Source organism: Acromyrmex echinatior, chromosome 6 (genome assembly GCF_024713525.1).
Source record: "Acromyrmex echinatior isolate Ae372 chromosome 6, ASM2471352v2, whole genome shotgun sequence".
NCBI lineage: Eukaryota > Metazoa > Arthropoda > Insecta > Hymenoptera > Formicidae > Acromyrmex > Acromyrmex echinatior.
Genome location: NC_141857.1, coordinates 1,176,165 through 1,199,032, shown reverse-complemented (window position 1 = coordinate 1,199,032; position 22,868 = coordinate 1,176,165). Strand labels below are relative to the sequence as shown.

At 30.6% G+C, this 22,868-nt stretch overlaps 1 protein-coding gene and 1 long non-coding RNA gene across 16 annotated transcripts in view; one reads left to right on the top strand and one right to left on the bottom strand.

Moving 5' to 3' along the window:
* LOC105143170 (uncharacterized) overlaps positions 1-22,868 on the top strand; it is a 440,192-nt gene that overhangs the window by 345,009 nt on the left and 72,315 nt on the right. For all 15 annotated transcript variants that reach the window (XM_087407269.1, XM_087407271.1, XM_087407270.1 and 12 more), the window contains one exon: positions 10,560-10,725. In XM_087407269.1, coding sequence (XP_087263395.1) covers positions 10,560-10,725 — 166 coding nt within the window. The remainder of the gene's footprint in view (positions 1-10,559; positions 10,726-22,868) is intronic.
* On the bottom strand, positions 972-22,185 carry LOC147909260 (uncharacterized). The gene is made up of 3 exons (XR_015545473.1): positions 22,048-22,185; positions 20,425-20,826; positions 972-2,599 (listed from the first exon to the last, which is right to left on the bottom strand). It is a non-coding gene; the product is annotated as an uncharacterized LOC147909260 (long non-coding RNA).

Genomic DNA, 22,868 nt, shown 5'->3' with positions numbered 1-22,868 from the left:
TCTGAATTGTCTTTGAGAATAATCATGAATTTCATTTAAAATTCTTTTAACCCTCAATTACATGAGTGGGTCATTTGGACTCGGGTGAAAATTTTAGTCTGCCATTATTTTTGTATAGTTAATATTGCAGAATTGAAGTGAGGGAAAAAACTTGAAACTTCTTTCTCTGTCGATCACTATGTAATTGTTTCGTTGTTATTTTTTTTTTTTTTTGCTAATTGATACAATAAAAGTTTGACTTGGACTCATCAAATGTAAATTCGACAGATTTTTACCAAAAATAGAAATTTGTTTTTAATAAGTGTCTGTTTATTAAGCCTATTCTACAATGTGCTCTTTGTTTCCTGTTTCTTGCTTTTTGCCTCTTGTTTTTTCTCCCTTCGCAAGCGTTTTATCGACAATTGTATTTCTTGCTACTTATTTTTTGTTTCTTTCGAAGTTCGTTAACTTTTATTTCGGGCGACATAAAAAAAACCCAGATAAAAAGCAAAAAGACAAGATGTAAAAAATAATAGAAAGCAAGAAATAGGAAACAAATGTAGATTCTAGAATAGGCTTAAGTGTATTTAAGTACATGTCTTCTTATAATTAAAACATATTCGATTTATTCAAAAAAAGTTTTTGTGAGAAAAAGCATTTCTGTGTGAGAGGCGTCTTAGTGAAATGATCGCTCTATTTTTCTAGAATTATAAAACGTGAATAAATAATACGTGAATAAATAATACGTGAATAAATAATGTCGAAATCATTATACAATATATAAATATTTAATATTTTATAAAATATTTACATTGAATTTTTTTTTAAGAAAAATATAATACTCGACATACCTTCGATATTACTTTTCCGAACATGTAGAGGAAACCGGGGCCGATTGTCACAGTTTTTGATTATTGATTTTTAAAAAAAAGTGGATGCCTGATTTTGAAATATATATATATATATATATATATATATATATATACGTTACAATATATCTACATCTTTTTTAGATATTAAAAAAAATATTACTCATGAATTCATCATATCATATGAATAAGTTATTTAATTTTAAATGAAGCTGCGAAAATGTAACAATTAATCTCTGTCTAGGTTAATTCTCTACGTTCTAGGATTAACAGTAGCATATTTGTTATAGACAACACATTTAAAAAATACAATTTTTATTTTAATATCAGTTCTATATTTTGAGAAATAATAGTAATTATAGTATGCAAATAAAATAGAATATTTTAGTAATTATAGTATACAAATAAAATAGAATTATTTTCTATATGAAAAATAAAAAAACATATATATCTATATGAAATATATTGTAATATATTTGTAATATATTGTAATATATTACCTAAAAAATGTGTCCTCTAAAGATATTAAAATTAATTGTCATCTAATCTCATTTCATTTTGGTCAATCTACCTCACATAGCCATTTTTAATAAAAGAGATTGTATTCATAAACTTAATCAGAATAATGATTAATTAATTGTAGCAAAGATTTTCTAAGATATGTCATTTTTTATGAATACAGGCATATCATGATTAATAATGTCAAAAACTTGTTAGACAACAAAATAAATAATAAGAAAAATTTACTCATCAACTTCATTTTCTCAAAAATCGCTATAAATATATACAATGCTTGCGGTGCAAACTACTAATTCACACAACAAATATTGATATTATATCAGCTATTCACAGTCAAAAAAAAAAAGATTTTTCTGCCATGTCCTGTTTGAATTATAAACATTTTGACAATTAACCCCGTATGATAACCAGCCCTGGTCTCCCCTATAAAAATGCCCCCACTTCAGTCATGCAAAAATTATATTTTTTGGAATGAATCAATATAAGGTTTTTTTTTCTTAAAGTTCACGTTTTTCTCTTTTCAAAACATTGTTTATTTTTATCTGTCTTTTTTTATCATAAAGATATGATTTTTTGAAGAAAACTGATGCACTCTTTTTATAAATTGTTCTTTAATATTTTTTAGCATAATTTTTCAATTATTATCAAAAGTTTTTTATGTTTTTGTTATCTCGATTCTATACATTCTAGTATTTCATTAAAAAAAAAAAATATTTTTTATTGAGATTTATGATAATTACAGAGCTAATCAAAAACGCCGTGAATGACTTGAATCCAGACACGTAAATTAAGATTCTAAAAGAGATATGTAATTGAAGGTTAAGATAGTTAAAATAAGAATATTATGTTAGCAAAAGCAACGAAGTAAACAGTTTATGAATTAAATTATTAACTTGTTTGTATTCAAAATTTCTTCTCTAATATGCTCAGTTATAAATATCCATCCCGCAAACTGTTTTTTATTTACGATCAATTGGTGACTATTATTTGATCAGTATAGCGATCTTATATCGCTTTAATAGCTGTGCTGTGGAAGTTGGAAACGACATAGCGAGAAAATTGAAAAGCCCTTTTAAAAAAATTGCACGACGCTCTTATGAGAAAAGTTTCGTATATATGTGCCTTTGGACTTTTGCGTCTAGTAATATTGTGTAATGACGTACCGGAGTTCTTTGACTTACCGTCACCTCGAGAAACATACATCGCATTCGCGAACAACTGGTACGCCAAACCTGCAAAAATAAAAAGAACGGTTTTCATCATTTCATTTCTTATTACACTTTTATTTAAAAACAAAAGCACTTTCTTTGCAATTATTAAATTGAATTTGATAATATTTATATTATGCACGTACATAAGATACGGGTACTTTTAATTTTTAATAATGTTTTTAGTAGTTTTAAATTTGAAGAAAATGGTCTTACAGTATATAAACAAAAATATTCTTATAGCGTATTTTTTTATAATTTTTTTTATTAAATAAAAGAAAGAAAATTATTTTTAATTGAAGCGCGTCTTAATGCTTAATAATATTTGTATACAAAACAAATATATTTTTCAGTTTACTGCATGTCGATTCCGTTTATAAGAATTGAGACATAATCATATTGAAGGAAATAACATCATAAATTACAATGATCGTCAATTTAATAATGATTGCAATAGGCATCTTAAAACACGCAAAGAATTTTATTACAAATAATATCTTTATCTAGAACTTCTAACTTTCCAGGACGTGTTTTATCAATTTGACTACTGTGTGGAAATGTGGAGATATATGTGTATATGCACATATACATTTGTCGCAATAACTTAAGAAAAAACTCCTGGAAAGTCAGAAGTTGCAAATTCAAATATTAGTTGAGATGATATTTTTTGCAATAAGTGCTTAGTAATGCTTTAAGATTCTTATTAGTCGGTTTTTACATTGTTCATCATTATTAAATCGACGATCAATATAATTGTGTGATGTTATTTCCAACTTCAGTTTATGATTACATTTCAAGTTCGACTGAATCGGCTTATAGAACTGAAAAAAAAATGTATTCACTTTCATATAAATATTATTAAATTCTTCAATTAAAAATATACTTTCTTTTATTTAATTTATTTTTATCGGTTTAATTTTCACTTATAATTAGTTTTTTTTAACACGTCCAGAGTTGCGTAATTTGATTAGCAATATTACGAAGAACATCTCGTGTTGCGAAGAGTCATTCACATTGACAGAAAAGTATTTGATATTTGTGTCTATGTATAATTGCATGGTAAAATAATGAACAGCTCAATTTTTATAGTTATTAGTATTATAACGTTAGTAATAATTATTATATTTATGATCCTATATGAAAGATATATAGAGTTGGCACTGAAAATAATTATAAATTATAATTAAAAAATAACTAAATTGTGGCAATTGCAATTATTTTTTCTCTCAGTGTAACATCGCACTTTTGAACAATACGACAAAGGAGTATAATGAAAAGCTATGTTAAGAAAACAATATAACAGGCAGTCAGCAGTTTTTCTTTCGTCGTCATGCGGTGGTTGAAAAACTGTGTGTCAAGGATGGCAAAAGGATAGCTTCGAGAGAAGAATGTAGATAAATCCGCGCGCGAGGATGAAAGCGACTTCGATAAGATCTTTCCTCTATACAGCGAGCTGTAACGAGATGACAACGATTCTCGATTATCCTTGAGAGGAGGTCGCGCCTGGCAATCCATATGCACAGAACGTACGACCGGGAGACGTGACTGTCACTCTGCTATCCGGATGAGAGAGAGGTCTTTTTTGACGTCGGTCCACGTCCTATTGGGAAACGTGCGAGAAGCGAACGTAGGGTAGGATGAAGAGCATAGTGAAAGGGTGTCCTTGCGAGAGAGAACGAAAGCAACGCGCTGATAGAAGATAGAAATAAAGAGGGAGAGAGAAAGGTAACGAGGCACCGCCCAATTGACAAACAGATCAATCGTGGATGGAAAGACGATCTGCAGTCTTACTGCTCGACCTGACTCCAGTTCTCTTTTTTTTATCCTTTCCCTTTCTTTCTGTCCCTCTTTCTCTTTCGGTTCCCCCGCATGTGCATTTAAGCAACCCCTGCGCTCGCTCACCGGACGAGGGAAAAGAGAGTCTGCCCTCCCGTTTTCGAATTTATCTCCCGTTCAGAAGAACTGGCCGACGTCTTCCTGGGTGATTTATACGAAGAGGAAGAGCTATTGTACAACGAAGAAAGGCCGCTGTCCAAAGAGAATATTATTTTTAGAATGCGCCGATGTGTCTTTTAGATGCCTAAGCATAAATCGCGAAAGAAGAAACAACATTTACATATAGATACTTTAACTCTGCCTTTAATGTAATCGAATTTGATTCACGATCTGCTTTTATTCTGAATTGATTGTGCATTTATTTATCAGTTGTTATATCAATTAACAAAATTTCATTTTTCTTATGTTAAATTAATTTTTGATAGAATGTTTCTTATATATTTTTTGCGTTGTGTATTACAAATCTGTTCGTCAATTTATAAAGAAGACAGGATTTTAAGTAACATGCACTTAAAAATTTTTAATTCATACTTTTTGATAATTCACTGATTGATAAAATTTCACTTTTCTTATGTTAAATTGATCTAATAGTGTTTTACAGTATTTTTTGTGCTAATTTCAAAGCTGTTTGCCAAAATAAGCAAAGCACGATGTTTGAATAACATGCATTAAAGAATTCCTCTATTTATCTCTTATATTTAGACATAAATGAACTGATTTATGGGGAATAGCTAACTGTATTTAACATTATTTTCTATTTATTAAAATCTACAAAAATAAAAAATAAAAAATAAACCATTTTAATTAAGAAAAAAACTTTTATGTAACGAGCTGTTGTTAACAACATGTTTTTAAAAAGAGATGTCGATTACAAAAATTGGAGTTTTTAACAAAATAAATTTTAACTCATTTTCAAAATCAGAATAAAAATATATATAAGGGTCAATAAAAATTATACATTTAACAAAATTATTATCGATCAGTGTTATTAAAGTAAAATATAGAAAGACTGATATAGGCATGTAAAATAAAGAATAAATCCGATAAAGAAATGGAATAGATTGAAAGTTAATGTTTATATTATTTGATTGTTGAAGCGATCAGTAAGAAATCCGGCTAATTTACAAGCCTGCGCTATACTCTACTTCTCCTTTTTCTCTTTGTACAATTGCACGGTCACGTGAACTGCACTTACGGGAGAAGTGCTCTTAGCTGGCGCAGTTAAGATAGATTATACCACTGAAATTCCGGCGCAAATCTCGGCACATTTCTTTACGTACCTTTACTACTGAAATTTCAGCAGATTCTGTCTGATTTTTATTTAAAAAACGATTATTAAAGTTAATTATTAACAATGTCAAAAAGTTTTTCCTTTTTATGAAAAAAATTAATACAGAAAAAATGGAGAGAATGAGAAATAAAGAGAAATATACTTTTAAATAAATAATTCTATTTAGTTGGAATATATTTTGATAAGTTTGCTATAACGTTTTTTACATTTCGCAAATATGTTTTTCATGAATTCATAATTAGGTTAACAATATGTGCTCTTTGTACGTATTATTTCAATAATGTATATATACACATAGACAAGTACCTTTTAATTTTCCAATTCGTAAACATCCATTCGGGCAAGTAAAATATGTCGGCAAACATTTGCATCGAAATAACGTGGTATATTCACGCGCTATTTCACAGCATGCTCTCTCTCATGATCTCCTACGTCACTGTCCATTTAAAAACCAAAACATATCATCAAACGGTCAACGACTGCCGCGCGATAAAAATCGCTCGCTCTGAATTATGATGTATAACTGCAGTTAATTAATTAGGTGAAAATTCATCAAAATGCATATATTAACTTTCACGTAATTAAACTTTAGTCAGAATATTATAAAATCGAGAATTATAGAAAATTAAAATCTATATTCGGCGTGAAGAAAATCTCACGTTTGTTTGAAAACCGACGTTAAAAAGTTAATTGTTCTTATTGCAACTATTTGCTCGGTTGTTTCCTCTTTTTTATTTCTTTTCTTCTTTAACGCCTACGCAATTTTCATAGCTTTTCCGCCTGAAACGCAAAGCGCGATGTTTCAGGTTGCGAGGCGAAAGTCCACCGTTTCATCGTGCCGCAAGTTTCTCTAACGAATGAATAGAGCAAAGGAAAAAAAGAGGAAAGTCTCCCGTGGAAAAATTTTGTCGACTCGCGGAAACTCGCGCGGGTACTGTGCGGGAGAAGGGAACATCCTCTGCTCCTTCCTTTTCTTTTCCTCGCAGCATTTCCGCCTTGGGTTCTTTACCGTCGCGAAGGAAAGTCCTCGCGCGTCTTCTGTAAGCATTTACATAGAGTCTTCACTTTCTCTCTCCTCCTTTTTATCACTGTATTAAAGCATTTCATTGCGCAAACGGGAAGTGATTTTCTCAGCAGATGCACGACAACTGTGCCTGCTTTACGAAAAATCAGCTGACGACATTCACATTGACGTGTAATCGTGCAAAAGTATATAGTTATGTATTTTTCTTACATTGTTAGGGATTCTTGTTACAAAATAACGTACTATCAGTAAACACTAATATAACTGTTAATTATTATAGTGTCTATAATCTACAGATAATCTGGATAACTCGTAGACATCTTTTGATTGGTACATATTCTAAATTCTTACGCCCTTCAAAATAGTGGTACCAATTAAAGTGTAGCGCACATACATACATACATTTATATTTTGAAGGGCTTTGGTTCAAATTTCCAAACTCTGTATTCTACGGATATTGTTATAGCGAATTTGGACACACTATTGCGCAATGTGCATTAAAGCCGTTGTACACTGATTTAATCTGTGTATAAGTAAAATATAAATATTTTAAAATTATAAAATTTATATTACAAACTTTACTTAATATTACTAACTTTAAACAAACTTTACTTAAAGCTAATCGTTGCAGCCATATCGAATTGTCATAAGCGAGAAATAGAATTTTTTGCGTGCCATTTGTATAAATAGAGAGAGAGAGAGAGAGAGAACATTTGACAAATAAAATAATGAGTTTATTCTTTATTCCTGCATTCTCTAAACTGGTGCACACGGTGCAATAAGTCGAAGCGTAACAAATACACATTTGTTTCGCTTCAAATTATTGCACCGTGTGCACCAGTTCAGTGAGTGCAGAAAAGAACAAACTTAATGAGATCGCTCTAAAACACTTGCTTTACACTTGTAAAAAAAAACGGAAAAAGCTTCCCCCTTTGCCTCCTGACAGTCAGTAAATAGTTATAAAAGACACGTAAAGTTCATTTACTAGCGTTTACTTAATGCTCATGTAGTACCTTTTTTCACTTTATGTGTCTTTACGACTATTTACTGATTGTTAGGAAAGATAAGGGCTTTTTTTTATTTTTACAAGTGTTTTAAAGCGATTTCATTATTTTGTTTTAAATAAAAAAAAAATTCTCTCTCTTTATTTATAAATAGCATGCAAGAAACTTCAACGTGTCATTTCTCGCTTATATCGTCATGATTCAATGTAATCATAGTGACTAATTCAGCACAATAAAATGTATTAAGGATTTCATGGTATAATCTGTTTTTATATTAAACACACATTTTTATGTCAATTTGTGTACGACGGCTTTAATGTACACCAGTGCACATTCAGTGCACTCAATCGAATTCGCTATTAGTTACAATTTCCCACTCAAGAATATAATTGTAATATAACCACATGTGATATGTAACAGTTAGATTGTTAAATGGGAAATTATAACTAACAATATAACGTGATATGTCGCATGTGTTATATTACAATTATATTATTGAGTGCAAAATTACAATTAACAATTATGTTACTATTAATTAATATTTATTGAATGAATAGTGCTATTTTTTAAGTGCTATTTTTTAACTTTACATTAAACTTTACTTTTTCTGCCTGTTAAATTGTGTGAAACATCTTCTTTTGTTAATATTCGCTGTTATACGAAAGATGAGAAAGATGAGGTCAACGAATAATACCTACGGGTTATCGTAGTTATATTTATATCATGCAGTAGAGTGAATGTCGTGAAACTTTTCCTTTGATGTCATTAGTGCAGTTACCGGTGTATCTGTTTGAGCTGTGTCCGCGCTAACGAGGCAACTTTCCGAGCAAACTAACGCTTGGTTAATAAAACTCGATACTCTTTCAATTACACGTACAATTAACGAACTCGAGAGTTTTTTAAAAGCCAAACAATTGATGCCCATTAACTATATCGTTCAATTATCATCCAATTGATCACATCGTACCTAAGAAATTAGTACTAACTTTCTTGCGCTTGTTATCAAATAATTAGCGACTTGTGCAGCGTCGTTGCGCTTTTTCATCGACGGCCTGTTTAATCGATCGTAAGCGGTTCAATTGCGATGGTGCAAAAAAATGGCACATTTCAGACGAACTCGAGGAACTCCTCGAGGATACGAAGAAATGAAGGACGAAGAAAATTCCATGTTTTAAGGTAAAAAAGCGAAAAAGGCGGGACCGTTTTACGGTAGAAATGGTTTGCACAGGAGGATCGAAGCTATAGAGATGCAAAGGGCATTATATAAATTGAAAAAAACCGTGTGCCCGAAGGTGGACGCGTACCACATCTAATGGATCCGCCCATTATGACAATTGCATACGCCGGAACTATAAAGCTAAGCAAAGAAGAGGTCGGTAGAAAATCAAGCTGCTCGTCATTTCTTCTCTTTTTTTGTTGAAAGAGAAATGACGGCGAAACTATACCTTAACATGCAGATGGCGCAGAGATGCAAATAGAAATCGTTGTACGCAACAACACGTCAAAACCCTTTGTGGTCTTTTGTTTAACAGTGGAAATACAATATAAAAAAATTGTACCATTAAACTAACCTCATGTGTCGCTGTGATATTAAAGTGATATTAATACCTTTTTCGTATTCACGTGCAGCTGACAGTAATGAATACGAGTCTATTAAGCGTTTATGGAAATCACGTGTTTGCATACGTTATGAAAGTAGAATAATTGGACGCGTAACGGTTTGTCAATCATCGTTTGAATATTACAACAATCGTCATGGACGCATTGATTTGCCTATTCGAAAAGCTTTGAACTTCAATATTTTCGCATAATGTGAATATTAACTAATGATGGGTATCACAACTTATGACGAATTGTATAAATCGTCAATATATTAAATGTCGAGGTTGCGTTTAATTTATTATTATTAATGTTTATATGAGATATATTTGATTTACTAAAAATATCTCTAAAAGTAAATTCGATTAAACTCATGTGTTTGATACTTTTAAGGATTCGCATTATTAAATTTACATTTCAAATTATCAATTCTTCTGTTACTTAGCGTTACTGTATTTGTTAAGCATTAATTTAATTTATATTATGTCGCATATGTAGTAATTATCACCGAAATGGAAATGCAAGTTATTTACATACTGCAAACTCGTGGGCTGTAACTAAATTGATATTGCATTTGGTATTGTTATATAGTGAATAATAATCTATAATATATGGGCAATATTTCAGTATAGTTGGCAATATTTCGAGATGAGTCACAAAAATATTAATTGAAAATCATGCGAGCCAGATACGAGATATCTCGTTAGCTCGTTCTAATTGGCCTGTGCGTGTTGTCGTTGACGCGTCCGCCCATTTTCCACTTTTCGAATTTTTTACGAAGCCGCCAGACGTATCAATTATTTTCGCTCTTTTGACAAATCGTTCGCGCTCGACGAAGTTCATCCGTCGGACAGCCGGAAATTGAGGTGGACCGTCGCTTTAATTGATAACGATTACCTGCACCTTAATGAGCTTGCAGAAAACATTTTACCAGCAGCATAAGCAAAATATTTATATACACTCTGTATTTTAATATATAAGAGAATTAATTTTAAAATACCTCTAACTAATATTAAAAATTGATTTTATGAAATACATTTATTTTCTGATGTTTTTATTTAATGATGTTTTCGATAATTGGAGGAAAACATGATGAAATCTCTTTCATGTATTTTCTTGAATTATTGAAGAGGATATATGTATACATACATATATTGTGCGTAGAATTGGTAGAGAAAGAAAGCAAACAAGAGTTTCAAGTTACTGATGTACCTTTCTTTTTGTTTGCAGAATGCGACTCGGTGTACGAAGATACGGATTGCCACGACGGATGCGTTTTAGCCAGTCCCGGATATCCTGGACTGTATCCACCAAACATCCGCTGCCGGTACCTGATCACTTCTGGCCCGCGAATCTCCATTGCCATCAACTTCACGGCGGTGCTTCTTCCGTACAAGTAAGTGCTCGACTGTCCGACAATATCAGACTTCCAAACCACACGCAAGGAAACGTCCCTACGGCTAGTTATATAAGTTTCCTATCTCCAACAAGCATCCAGAAATATATCCTTTCGGTAATGCGTACAAAACATGCATTTTATTATTTATTTCATTTTATCAATGTTGCACTTAATTGCACTCAAACTCATTATACAAAAACGCTATACAAAAATGCCGTATACACGTGATGTTTAATTACATACATGAGGAAATGAATACCGTACGAGGAAAATAGACTGAGAATATCCTTTAAGCAGGCACTCGAAAGAAGCAATGATTTTCTTTCGTACGCGACACACGCGCGGTATAGTGCTCATTTTGAGATTTCTTTCGCGTATCTGCAGCGCATGTCTGCTTTTTTCACGACTCTACGTTCTGCAAAAAACTCGAGTTTCACGAGCCGGTGCTGTACACTAGGCTATTGCACGACAAATTAAAAACCCCAAGCAAGCCGAGTGAAGAGCTGTCGCGTGGTTCTTTGGCGGCTCACTTTCCCGCCGGCACTGAGACGCTTCGTAATAGCACCGATGTCAGAGCACGATGTAGCGCGAAGAAAAAGTGGACACATGATACAATTTTCGAATAAATGAATGAAAAGTATAAGAAAAGAAGGGGTGAAATGTACGGGTTGATTGAAACAATCTCAGCTTAATTTAAAAACTATCTATAGGCAGTAATTTAATTGGAAATATCTTAATTTCTATTAATTCATTTTTGTTTTTATTTTATTCACTTTTATTTTTATTAAAAAATAGCTGTATTAAAATTTAAAGTATATCAATTAATTTTACTTTAATTTTTAACGTTTAATCTATTATTATTAAAATTCTATTTGACTATCGCAGAATTGAAGAAATTTATTTTCGAATTAATGTATGCAGCATAAAAACGATATATAATATTTATATTGTCAACAATAATAAATAATCGATGTCGTTATAAATGAAATGAGTTATTCTGTTTTCTGTATTTTTTGCATTATGTCGATTGTATATCTTTATGTTGATTTCAAAGTCTCGTCGAGTGTTTCTTCTTTCATTTACCATCATCACCGGTTCGGATTAGCGCGTTTCCGGACAGAAATGAAAGAGCAACCGGAGAAAAGAAAGGGAAAAAAGAAAAATTTTCAACCCCTTTGCTATCTTTAGCTTGGGTATTTTTAATAAAACCCGCTCTTAACGTAGCTCAGCTTGCATAACAAGCACGGAACTCTCTTTACGCCACGTTAACCTTGCATGCATATAAATCATTTTCCACTTTACCGAAGAATCCTTATCGCTGTTTTCAAACGAATCACATATTTCCACTTTTCGTTTCTCAAACAAAAATCAATTAATCTTGATTCAATAATTTTGCATTAAGAAGGTCACACTTCCTTAATTCTTCCTATGACTTCCTAATACATTTTCTAAAAACTTTTCTAAACAGCAAAAAATTTCAATTATTTTAAGTTAAATACTGCCGAAAAAGAATTTTAAAATTTTCCTAAAAATTACTTCGTAAAGAAATAAGATTTATTCATAGCTTTTGAAAAAATATCAAAAAGTAAAATCTGCGAAATTAAAAAAAAATTCTTTTTAAAAATACCTATCCAAGGTTCAAAGAGAACTTAATTAGAAATTAAATATGTATTACAATGATTACGTTATCATATTATTACTATTATTTAGCAACTTTGTTCTTTTTGCGATCAAACATCTTTCAACTAGATCTGAAATTCAAATACAACAATTATATGCAAACAAAATTATAGGAGACTTATTGACTATCTGCACTTAACAGTTGATTATCGTTCCCTCCCTGAGATTCGCTTAAACACCCAAGGGAATTTGCAGCGACAATTAACGCATATATGCATCTTAACAACACAGCGACAAGTAAGAGAAATTCGTTTCCGATGCGGTGCTCAATTCTGTAGCGTACACGCAAGCACCTCATACTAAATCCGGTCTGCAGAAACGTCGCGAGTCAATATGCATTCGCTTTGCACTTTGCTAAGGGTAAAAGCCCATTTGTGCGTGCTCGAACGAAGCTGCGTATACGGAAAGGGCACGAACGCGTATCTCGATGCTTGATAATGCACCTCGCGTCTCGTTTCGTCAACTATGTCAACAACCGTCTCTCGCGTTCTTCCACCGCGTTTATCCCTGCCTGAATCATCCCTCTGAGCAATAAGAATACACCCACGTACGGAGAATACTGCCATTGTATGTCTCGAATTACTTACTCTACGATGTCAAGCAGGATTCTGTTAAACGTGTCACGTTGTAATTCTTTTGGATTCGCGCTTCGTCAGTCATTTGTCGAAACTAACAAACTTTTGTTAAACTATGATAGTTTATATCTATATATTCTTAATCTAGAAGCAGTCATCTGATTTTTTTTAACGATGGGTTATTTTTACATCTCAATTATAATAAAATTACTATTATTAATATTATTATATCTTATTGATTGTTCTTCAATTTATTAGTATCTATCTGAGACAGTATGGATACGAATTTAATCACAATTTTGTGAAAAAAATAAATAATAACAAATATTGAACGGAATAAGCATGTATGAGATTTATAATGATAGTATTTTTGAAAAATAAAGATTTTAATTAATATAACATGTTTTTATTATGGATTTTCAATGGAATTGCATATTTAAAGGCCGGTAAAGAATAGTTATTATAAAGAAAGAAATGATGTTAAATTATATCCATATTAAAGAGTTTTATAACAATTTACATTTTTTTTTCAAGTTAAATCGATTCTTGAGTTAAATAGTGCGTAAAGAGTATTGTTTTATTAATTCATAATTTATTACAGAAGTTTATCGCGAGATTAGATTAATAGATAGATAACATCAATTTATAATAAAAAATTACTTTGAATCAGATAAAGTATTTCTTATAGACTTTTAGATGCTAAAAATAAACCAAATTTCACATATTAGATTTCCAAAATAATTGAGTTTTAATATGGCAGAAATGGCTTTTTTGCAATATTTAAAAAAAAAATTAACATTATCTTAAAATGCTAATTAAAAGTCAGTAATATAGTTAAATGTTACAGTAATATAGTTCATTTCTTATAAAATACATTCTTTTTATTTCAATATCTTTTTATAGTCGTTTTATATAATATAAAGATTCTAAGATAATAATTAGAAATTTATGATAAGCATTAATTATTTTTACAAAAAAAATCAAACATTGCAAAAAAAATAATTTTTGGCACATTAAACTTCCATTGTTTTGAAAATCTGACTAAAATTTGTGCTATTATTCACAGATTTAATTCTGTGCTAAAATTTTACTTGCGACATTATATTTTCAGCATCCAAAAATGATCTTGCAGTTATAGCGAAAATTATCTAAACAATACAAAAAATAGCTAAAATAGATAAATTACTGCAAGTACTGCGATATTGGATATGTGTATTTTATTTAATCATATAAATAACAGAGATAGAATTTAGATTTGTGCTATAAATTCTATGAGTATAATACATAATTTTCTATCAGATATAAAAAAACAGCTATAATTCTAGCTGGAGCAGCAAAATATTTTTTTGCGTAAACTAGTACAATTAAATGTTTTATTTGCGATTAGGTACTTGTTTATTTGCAATATTAATAAGCGGTTTGTAAATAAGTTGAGTTTGATTAGGGAAATGTTTGCTAAATGTGAAAAGCGATAAAGGAAGAGGAAGAGAGAGAAGAAATAGCTATGATATGTTGAAAGTAGGAAGAGCTGCGCACTGCAGCTGCATTTGCTTTTTCGCGGCAGCTGCAGTTGTTCTCCAAAGCTGGGCTGACTGGCTTTTACGTTGGTGGCCGCTAGAAAGCCATTTCACACAGAGACCCGCAGTCGCGAGTACACTGAACATTTCCGTTCTCTAAAGACGGTCGTATTTCAGACCTCTTCCACTAGCATTCTCGCCCGCTTTATTTGCGAATGCTACGTCGGACAGTAATATTGAAATAGATGGTCGGATAATCGTGCAGAGGCACCTAGATTTTTTTTTTTTTTGGATGCCAATTTCATTCTCAACGCCTGGATATTTTTATGAGCGGAATATTCGAAGGAAAAAAATTTGCGAAAAAAAAATTAATTTCTGTGAACAATGTACATGTTCTTTATATAATATTTAATATATATTAAATATATTCAATATAATTAATATCTTATATATATTTTTTAGGATAATATTATGTAGTACATAGATTTTACAAATTATTCACAAAATCCATGCGTGAAAAAATCGATGTGTGAACAAGAAAAAAATATGTTTTGGGACAACGCCACAGAAAGCTTGTTTTATCCTCTTCAAAACATTTTAATAGCGATCCGCATGTTCGTGTAATCACGCAGAAAACTTTGTTGAATTCCCGCGAAAAATATATCGCTTTTTGTGGCTGCTGCATTTGCTTTTGCGGTAATAATAAACCGTATTTTTCAACAAGCTGCAGTGTACCTATTTTGGAAAAAACAAACCTACGCAGAGTTCACGGACCACTTATTGCCAATCACGAATTCAGTACATCGCATCATCTCTATCGGATAAAGCAGTTCGTGAGATACGTTACGATCTTACAGGCCGATGTAGAATTGACAACTACAAAAAAAAGCTGCGTTGCATTCAGATTACATTTTCTCATTGGTTTATTTGACTGCTTCGTTCTACTTGCAACTTATTCAAGATATCGATCGTGTTTCTAAAATGAATGGTGAACCGTTAAATCGAAGATAATTTGATTCGTTTAAATTCTTAACCTTCTAGAGACAAAGGTTGCATATTTACAATGTTTACTTTAAAATTAACTTCGAAATAAATTCTGAGTAAATTCGAGATTTACACAGATTAGTTATTCTTAAATACCGAAATTGCATTAAACATTGAAATATATTCTTCTAACTGCTAAAAAAATTAAATATCGATATATGTATATCACTGTGAGTATCGATTTTCTTCATTTACAAAATATTTTAGAGCAAAATAATGTTTTAACAACAAGACATCTTTAGAAAGTTAAGTATTCCAATCATTTATTTTGGAAAAATATTTTGACTCTGTTTGGAGAACGATGTTATCAAATTTTCAAAAATAACTTCGATATTCTCTTTATAATATCTATCTTTTTATTGTATCAATTTTATAAATGAATAAAAATATTTATAATCATAAAAAATGAGTAAAAAAAAATAAATGTATGGAATACAATCAACTTTATAGAAATTGGTATGTTGAGGTGCAATAAAACGTAACTGGGGAAAAAAAGATTATTCATGAAACAAGTTTTTTAGCGTGATAAAGCCGAATAATTTCTCGTTATTACATCGTATTTTTTTAGATATCCTACAGCTCAGCCGCTATTGCGGAGGAAATATATCGACTGATGAAAAGAGTCGCGCGTCACGCAGCTTATACGATACCATTATGGCTGTCGTATATTCTTTGTGGCGTGCGTTTTGTGCAAACACGGTACAGTAGTTTAATTACCGGGCCGCTTTCCCGGTATTTTCCCTGGATTTTACATGCACGCAAAATTACATGGGCGCCGTCACGAGAGAGGCTTATTCACGAGCAGCCGAGAGAGACAACGGAAGAACCGACCGGCGTGTTTGCAACCAAAAATATACGCTGTTCTATAATTATTCGTAACGGAGTTTCATTTTTCGCAATTCTTTCATCGCGCGTAATTCCTCTGGCGAAATGTGCCGCGTTAAAAAAAAAGAAAAGATATTCACGATATCGACTAACGTTAATTACAAACCGCCTGTTTTTCCCTCGTATATTTACTCGTGCATATCGCGAAACTCTCTAATTCGCAACATACAGTATTAATTTCACAGAGAAATCTTTTGGAGAGAATGGTAGAGACATATTTAATCAAGTACTTTTGATTAATTCTGTCCGTTGTGTGACAGTTTCAGCGAATATGTATTATGACAAAAGATTGGCGACTTAGCGAAACTAAATCGCAAGGATTTTCTATTCGTAGTGCAGCAACGTCGCGCAGTTGTTCGTTAAGTCACGCAGTTATACTACGATTATTTATATCACATACGTTATTTTATGACGTTACGGGTTTATTATTCCATGAGTTATGACTAAGAATCCACTAACGTCTAAATAAGCCGTTCCATATGCCGTAGAAGGTAAACCACCGTGTAGGTAACGACCAACTTGCAGGAACATCCAGGGATCAGCCTCAAAGGATTTGTGGTTGCCAAATGTACGGGTTACTTCACTCTCGCTATTCATATCCATTATTCAATCTCATTATAATTAATCGTATTATCTTGCACGGTTGCGTTGTTTCAATGACATTACCCACCTCGTAATCTAAATTAGAGGGGTGCATAATCTACATCAGTTTTATAAATTTGTTTCTCTCTTGTTACTTCAGATATCTCTTAAATCATTCAAGCAGTAAAATACCGTCCGTTGTAAAAGTAACTATGTATTAAAAGTTTCGTTGAAGGAAAATTCTACCTTAATAATAAAAATTTTGTTAGTATGATGTTATTTCTCTTTAATTTATTTAATGCACTTAAACATTTAATATTTTTAACAGATAATTTATGTGTAGAAATATAATATTATATTAGGTGTTGGAATTAATTCGTAGCGTTTTACAAGTGATGGGAAGTACTTTCATTAATGTATTTTTTAATGCTCATGTGAAATAAATAACATTCTTTCATTAAAAAACGCTACGAATTAATTCCAACACCTAATATATAAATGTAATGCTAAGAAATTTAATAAACTCAACTGTATATTATTTTAAAATCATATCGAATTATTACAATTTAATGTCTAAAGATAACAGAAACTTTCAAATCTGGACGCAACTAATTACACCGAAAAAGTTAAATTGGAATTAAATTTTAATAAATACTGTTTGAACAGTAATAAATATTTATTAATTACAAACATATATTTATTTGATACAAGAATCATTAATTTGATTTCATTCTTCAAATAATATCTGAATAAATATTTATTTACTATAAGCGAATATTTAATTAGTATCATTGAAAAAATATGGATATTAAAAGATTTAATAATTTTTTTCCTCGATTTAACACTTCCCATAATTCTTTCTATAGTAAAAGTATGTGGTTGTCAGATTGTCGCGTTAAACATAAGGACATCTCCAACATGGAGATAAATTAAATTTCTACTAGTTATAAAATATTCTTTCTGCACGTTTTTCTGCACTCACATTTAATCTTTCTTTCTCACCCTCTATTTTTTTCTTGGAACACATATGTTCCACGCTGGATGTTCATTTGAATCCCCTTTCCGCGATAGAAGAAAGTTTACTAGTATTCAGGTAACGACCAAGCAACTTGCAAGAACATCTCGTAGAAGATCTACGAGGCGCGTCGCCCTCACCCATCGTACGGATTCATTATTCAGACTTAACTTGCTCACTAGCGCGCTAAGGGACGACAGTCGCAGCCGCTATGTGGTATGCCGAATTCACACCGCGGAAAAAGGATCCTAGGACGAGAAAGAGGCTGGAAAAGGAAGGAGTTGAACACGTCGGCGCAACGGTAGAGCACCCTCATCCATGCAAACGTTGAAATTATTCCAACTACATCGCGAGAGTCCTGAGGCAGCGATTATTTTTTTCTCTTCCTTCCTCGGCTCACATCCTTTTTTCCGCTTCTGCTTTCTTTTCTCTCTATCTTTTCTTCTTTTTTCCTATTACTCGTCTTTTTAGACCACAATTTGCAAATAATCGGCTTTAGTCGATACCAAGACTGATTTTTGCTTGTCAGCAGATATCTAAGAAATTTTTCTCCATCGACGCTTTTAACTCCAGAACGTTATCGATATTGTTTGATGCAATATTGTTAATAACGTATCCTCTTAATTAATGTATTCTTAATTAATGTAAATTTTTTTATATATTATACACTTTTAATAGTATTTATAACTTAGACCTATATAAATAACTAAATTAAAAAGGAAGAGAAAGAATAAGCACTATCAAATTTAATCTTGAAATAATATATGTATATACTTATTTTAGAAAAAATATATAATTATTTTATCTCTCTTTCTCTCTCTCTCTCTCTCTCTCTCTCTCTCTCTCTCTCTCTCTCTCTCTCTAAATTTTAAGTAACTCTCCTTTTATCTAAATTATGTAAAAGGAGAATTACTTAAAAATTACTTTTGCAACAAATAAATTAAAATCCAAATTAAAAGTAAAAGTTGAGTAAAAAAATAACTTATAATAATTAATTTAAAAAATAATTGCTATATGTACGCATGCAGTGTGCGCATGCGCATGCGTTTATGCACAATAATCATACAATTTATGAAAAATAATTCATGAAAAATAATCAAACAATTACGAAAATATAATTTTTATAAGCATTGAATTTTGAACCCATTATTTAATTAGATATAAAACAATCATGTATTATCAAAAATAAAAATTTTAAAGTATTATTTAAATTTTATACAAATCTATTTTTGCTAAAATCTTTAGAGAATATATATAATTATTTTAGAATTATATATTTTATAAAAAAATGTATAATTATTTTAGATAATAATCTTATTACATAATTATCTTATATCTATAATTAAATAATGGGTTCAAAATTCAATGCTTACAAAAATTATATTTTCATAATTGTATGATTATTTTTCAACAAACTGCCTTCATATAGCAATTATTTTCTTAGTAAAAATAAATTTGTATAAAATTTTAAAGTATTACTTAAATTTTATACACATTTATTTTTGCTAAGATCTTTAAAAAGTATATATAATTATTTTAGAAAAAATATATAATTATTTTATTTCTCTCCCTCTAAATTTTAAATAACTCTCCTTTTATCTAAATTATGTAAAAGGAGAATTACTTAAAAATTACATCTATAACAAATAAATTAAAATCCAAATTAAAACTGAGTAAAAAAATAACTAATAATCATAACTTTAAAAAATAATTGCTATATGAACGCATGCAGTTTGCTGAAAAATCATACAATTTTGAAAATATAATTTTTGTAAGCATTGAATTTTGAACCCATTATTTAATTAGATATAAAACAATTATATATTATCTAAAATAATTATATATTTTTTTATAAAGTATATAATTCTAAAATAATTCTAAAATATATAATTCTAAAATAATTATATATAATATATTCTTTTTAAAGATCTCTCTTAATAAAAATAAATTTGTTTAAAATTTTAAAATATTTAAATTTTATGCAAATTTATTTTTGCTAAAATTTTCTTTAGAGGATATATATAATTATTTTAGAAAAAATATAGTACTTTATCTCTCTAAATTTTTAATAACTCTCCTTTTATCTAAAATCTAAATTATGTAAAAAGAGAGTTACTTAAAAATTACTTAAAAATTTTATACAAATTTAGTTTCGCTAAGATCTTCTTTAAAAAATATATATACAATAATTATTTTAGAGAATATATAATTACCTTAGAGAATGTATAATTATTTTATAGAATTACTTTATATAATTATTTTATAGAATATACAATTATTTAAATCATTTTATTTAACAATGATTTAAAAATAATCATTTTTAAATTATTGTCAAATAAAATGATTTAAAAACTAGCGAAAAAAGATTAATATTACACAAATAAAAAATAATATTTACCGCCAGGTTGCTCCATCAGTGCCCGATGTCTCTCCCAGACCTCCACCTCCTCTCAGAATATGCACAGGACACTCGCGTAAAACACTCGCGAATACACTGTAATCGCGCACGGACTATAACTTGAGTCCAATAATTAGAACGGCACTCGCGAAACGCGCGACGCGACGAACCGGCTACGGTTCGTTCATTTTCAAGTAAATCGGCGACGTTAGCTTCCCCGTTGGATTTTTACACGAAGAGAATGATTTTACTCAATATCTAAAAATTTATCTAGATATATACATTCAGACATATCCGAAAACTTTTAGATATTTGAGAAAAATCATTCTTTTCGTGTAAAATATCCTCTGGGTATTGAGCCCCCTCACCACGTCAAGGTGTACTCGTGAGAGGGAAGATAATCTGAAAAATGTAATAAATAGCTATATTACTATGCTATTATTGCAATCGGTTATCATTGCGAAAAAGTCAAAGCAGATAAAAGGGCTGAATCTTTTATTTATTCATAGATAATGTCTGTAAGATATGATTAGAATCTATAAAATAGGCTATATAGATTAATAAAAGGAAGAAATGTTTCTTTTATTAATTGTTCCAAAGTTACGGTTAATTTTTTAACAAAAGATGCACAAAAACAAAAATTAATTAAATTATTAAACTGTATTAATTGTATTGAAAGCAGGAATTGCGACTTTTTTGCATGAGTGTATTCGTATCAACGTTGCTTTTCTATAACTCGTGATACCATTCGTACAAACAAGTAGCCATGTCGCTGCTCTTTTTCACATTCCTTTTTGAAATATATAATAATCGCAAAAAGTGCTAGGTATAATACGAAATGTTGTATTTTATGAATATTCACATAATACGATTACTGGTATGAATAATTATTCATAAAGTATAATACAACGTTTCGTATTGTATTAGACATTCTTCGCGAAAAAGATTTCAAAAAGTAATGTGAAAAAAAGTCGCGACACGGCTACGTTGTTTGTACGAGCTTCGGTAAGGGAATAATAACTGCGCGATAACTAGGCGTAAACATGACGCGCCATTCCGTGCCACCTCGTCCCATCCCCAACCGAAGGTCACGCGCCAACCGTCTAACTGTCGAAATACCAATGTTAACGCCTATTACAAAATCAGTAAAATAATCTATTCACAATAATCTATTACGTTTTAATATTCTTCGATGAATATTATACGATGCTTTATTGTATGTATTGTACGATTTACGTTTTATTTCGTTACGCACACAACTCATCTATATTTTAGGCCGGTATTCATAGTCAGGGCTTATATTCTTAAGTATAATTTTAAGAAGTCACGAATCAGAGATCCGTATTAACATCGTAAGACATTACTTAAGACAGTCTTGAAATAAGAACGGACTATGAATATAGCGCCCTTAAATATCTAATTAATATATCTGTAAATGTGTAATATATGATATTTCTATTTATATCCATTATTATATTTAGTCCAAATTGTTTCATAATTCAAAAAATGTTTGCGTTTATCTTTACTTAAAGAATGTATATTATTAATCTTATTATTAATCTTTATTTGAACGTAAATCGTCAAAGAAAGTAATAAAGATTGAGATATAACTCTGGTACACACCTTAGTTTTGAGCAATATTACTATTTGAGCATCCTGATGTAATTAATTATCAGTTCGCGTTCGTGAATCTCTAATTTTCGTAGATTAATGCGCGAGCGCCTCACGCCACACGTCCGTCTTGCTGCGAAGTCGTCGAACGAAAAGGATGACGATCGACCACCGCGCTGCGCCCCCCCCCTTCGCCATCGCCTCGCGACCCCCTTCCCCCCCCCCCCGAGCTTTTCGCCGGGTGCATTTATAGCCTATTTAGGCGTTTGAAAAATATTGAACGGTTAGTACAATTATTCAAGTATTTTATATGATTTTGACAAACGGATATCGCTGTACATTTCGCGTTTTGCTTTGTGGCATCTCGGGCACAATCCTATATTACTTGCATGGTTCTCTTAAACGAATTATCGCGTGAGATATTTTTGATATTTTCAATAATTCTCAATTTTCATAATTCTTTTTAATGATTCATTCTTCAATAAAGATTGATAAAATATTATATATATGTTCTGTATATAAAGATAAATGCAAATTTTCCTAATATCGTGAAACAATTTGTGCCGAATACAGCTTTAGCTAAGAGTAGTAAACATCTTCTTAATCATTATTTAATTTTTCAGTTATTCATACTAGTAATAAATTAATTTAAGACACTATTACTATTGCAAATTATCCGTGTTTCGGAAATTCTTTCTTAAACTTACGTCGATAATGGCTCGACAAAATAACATATCAATTATTTAAAATATAAAATATAAATTAAGTTCCAGAAATACTTATTTAAAATATAAAATTGTAGGAATCTGTAAAAAGAACAGGTACGAAAAACT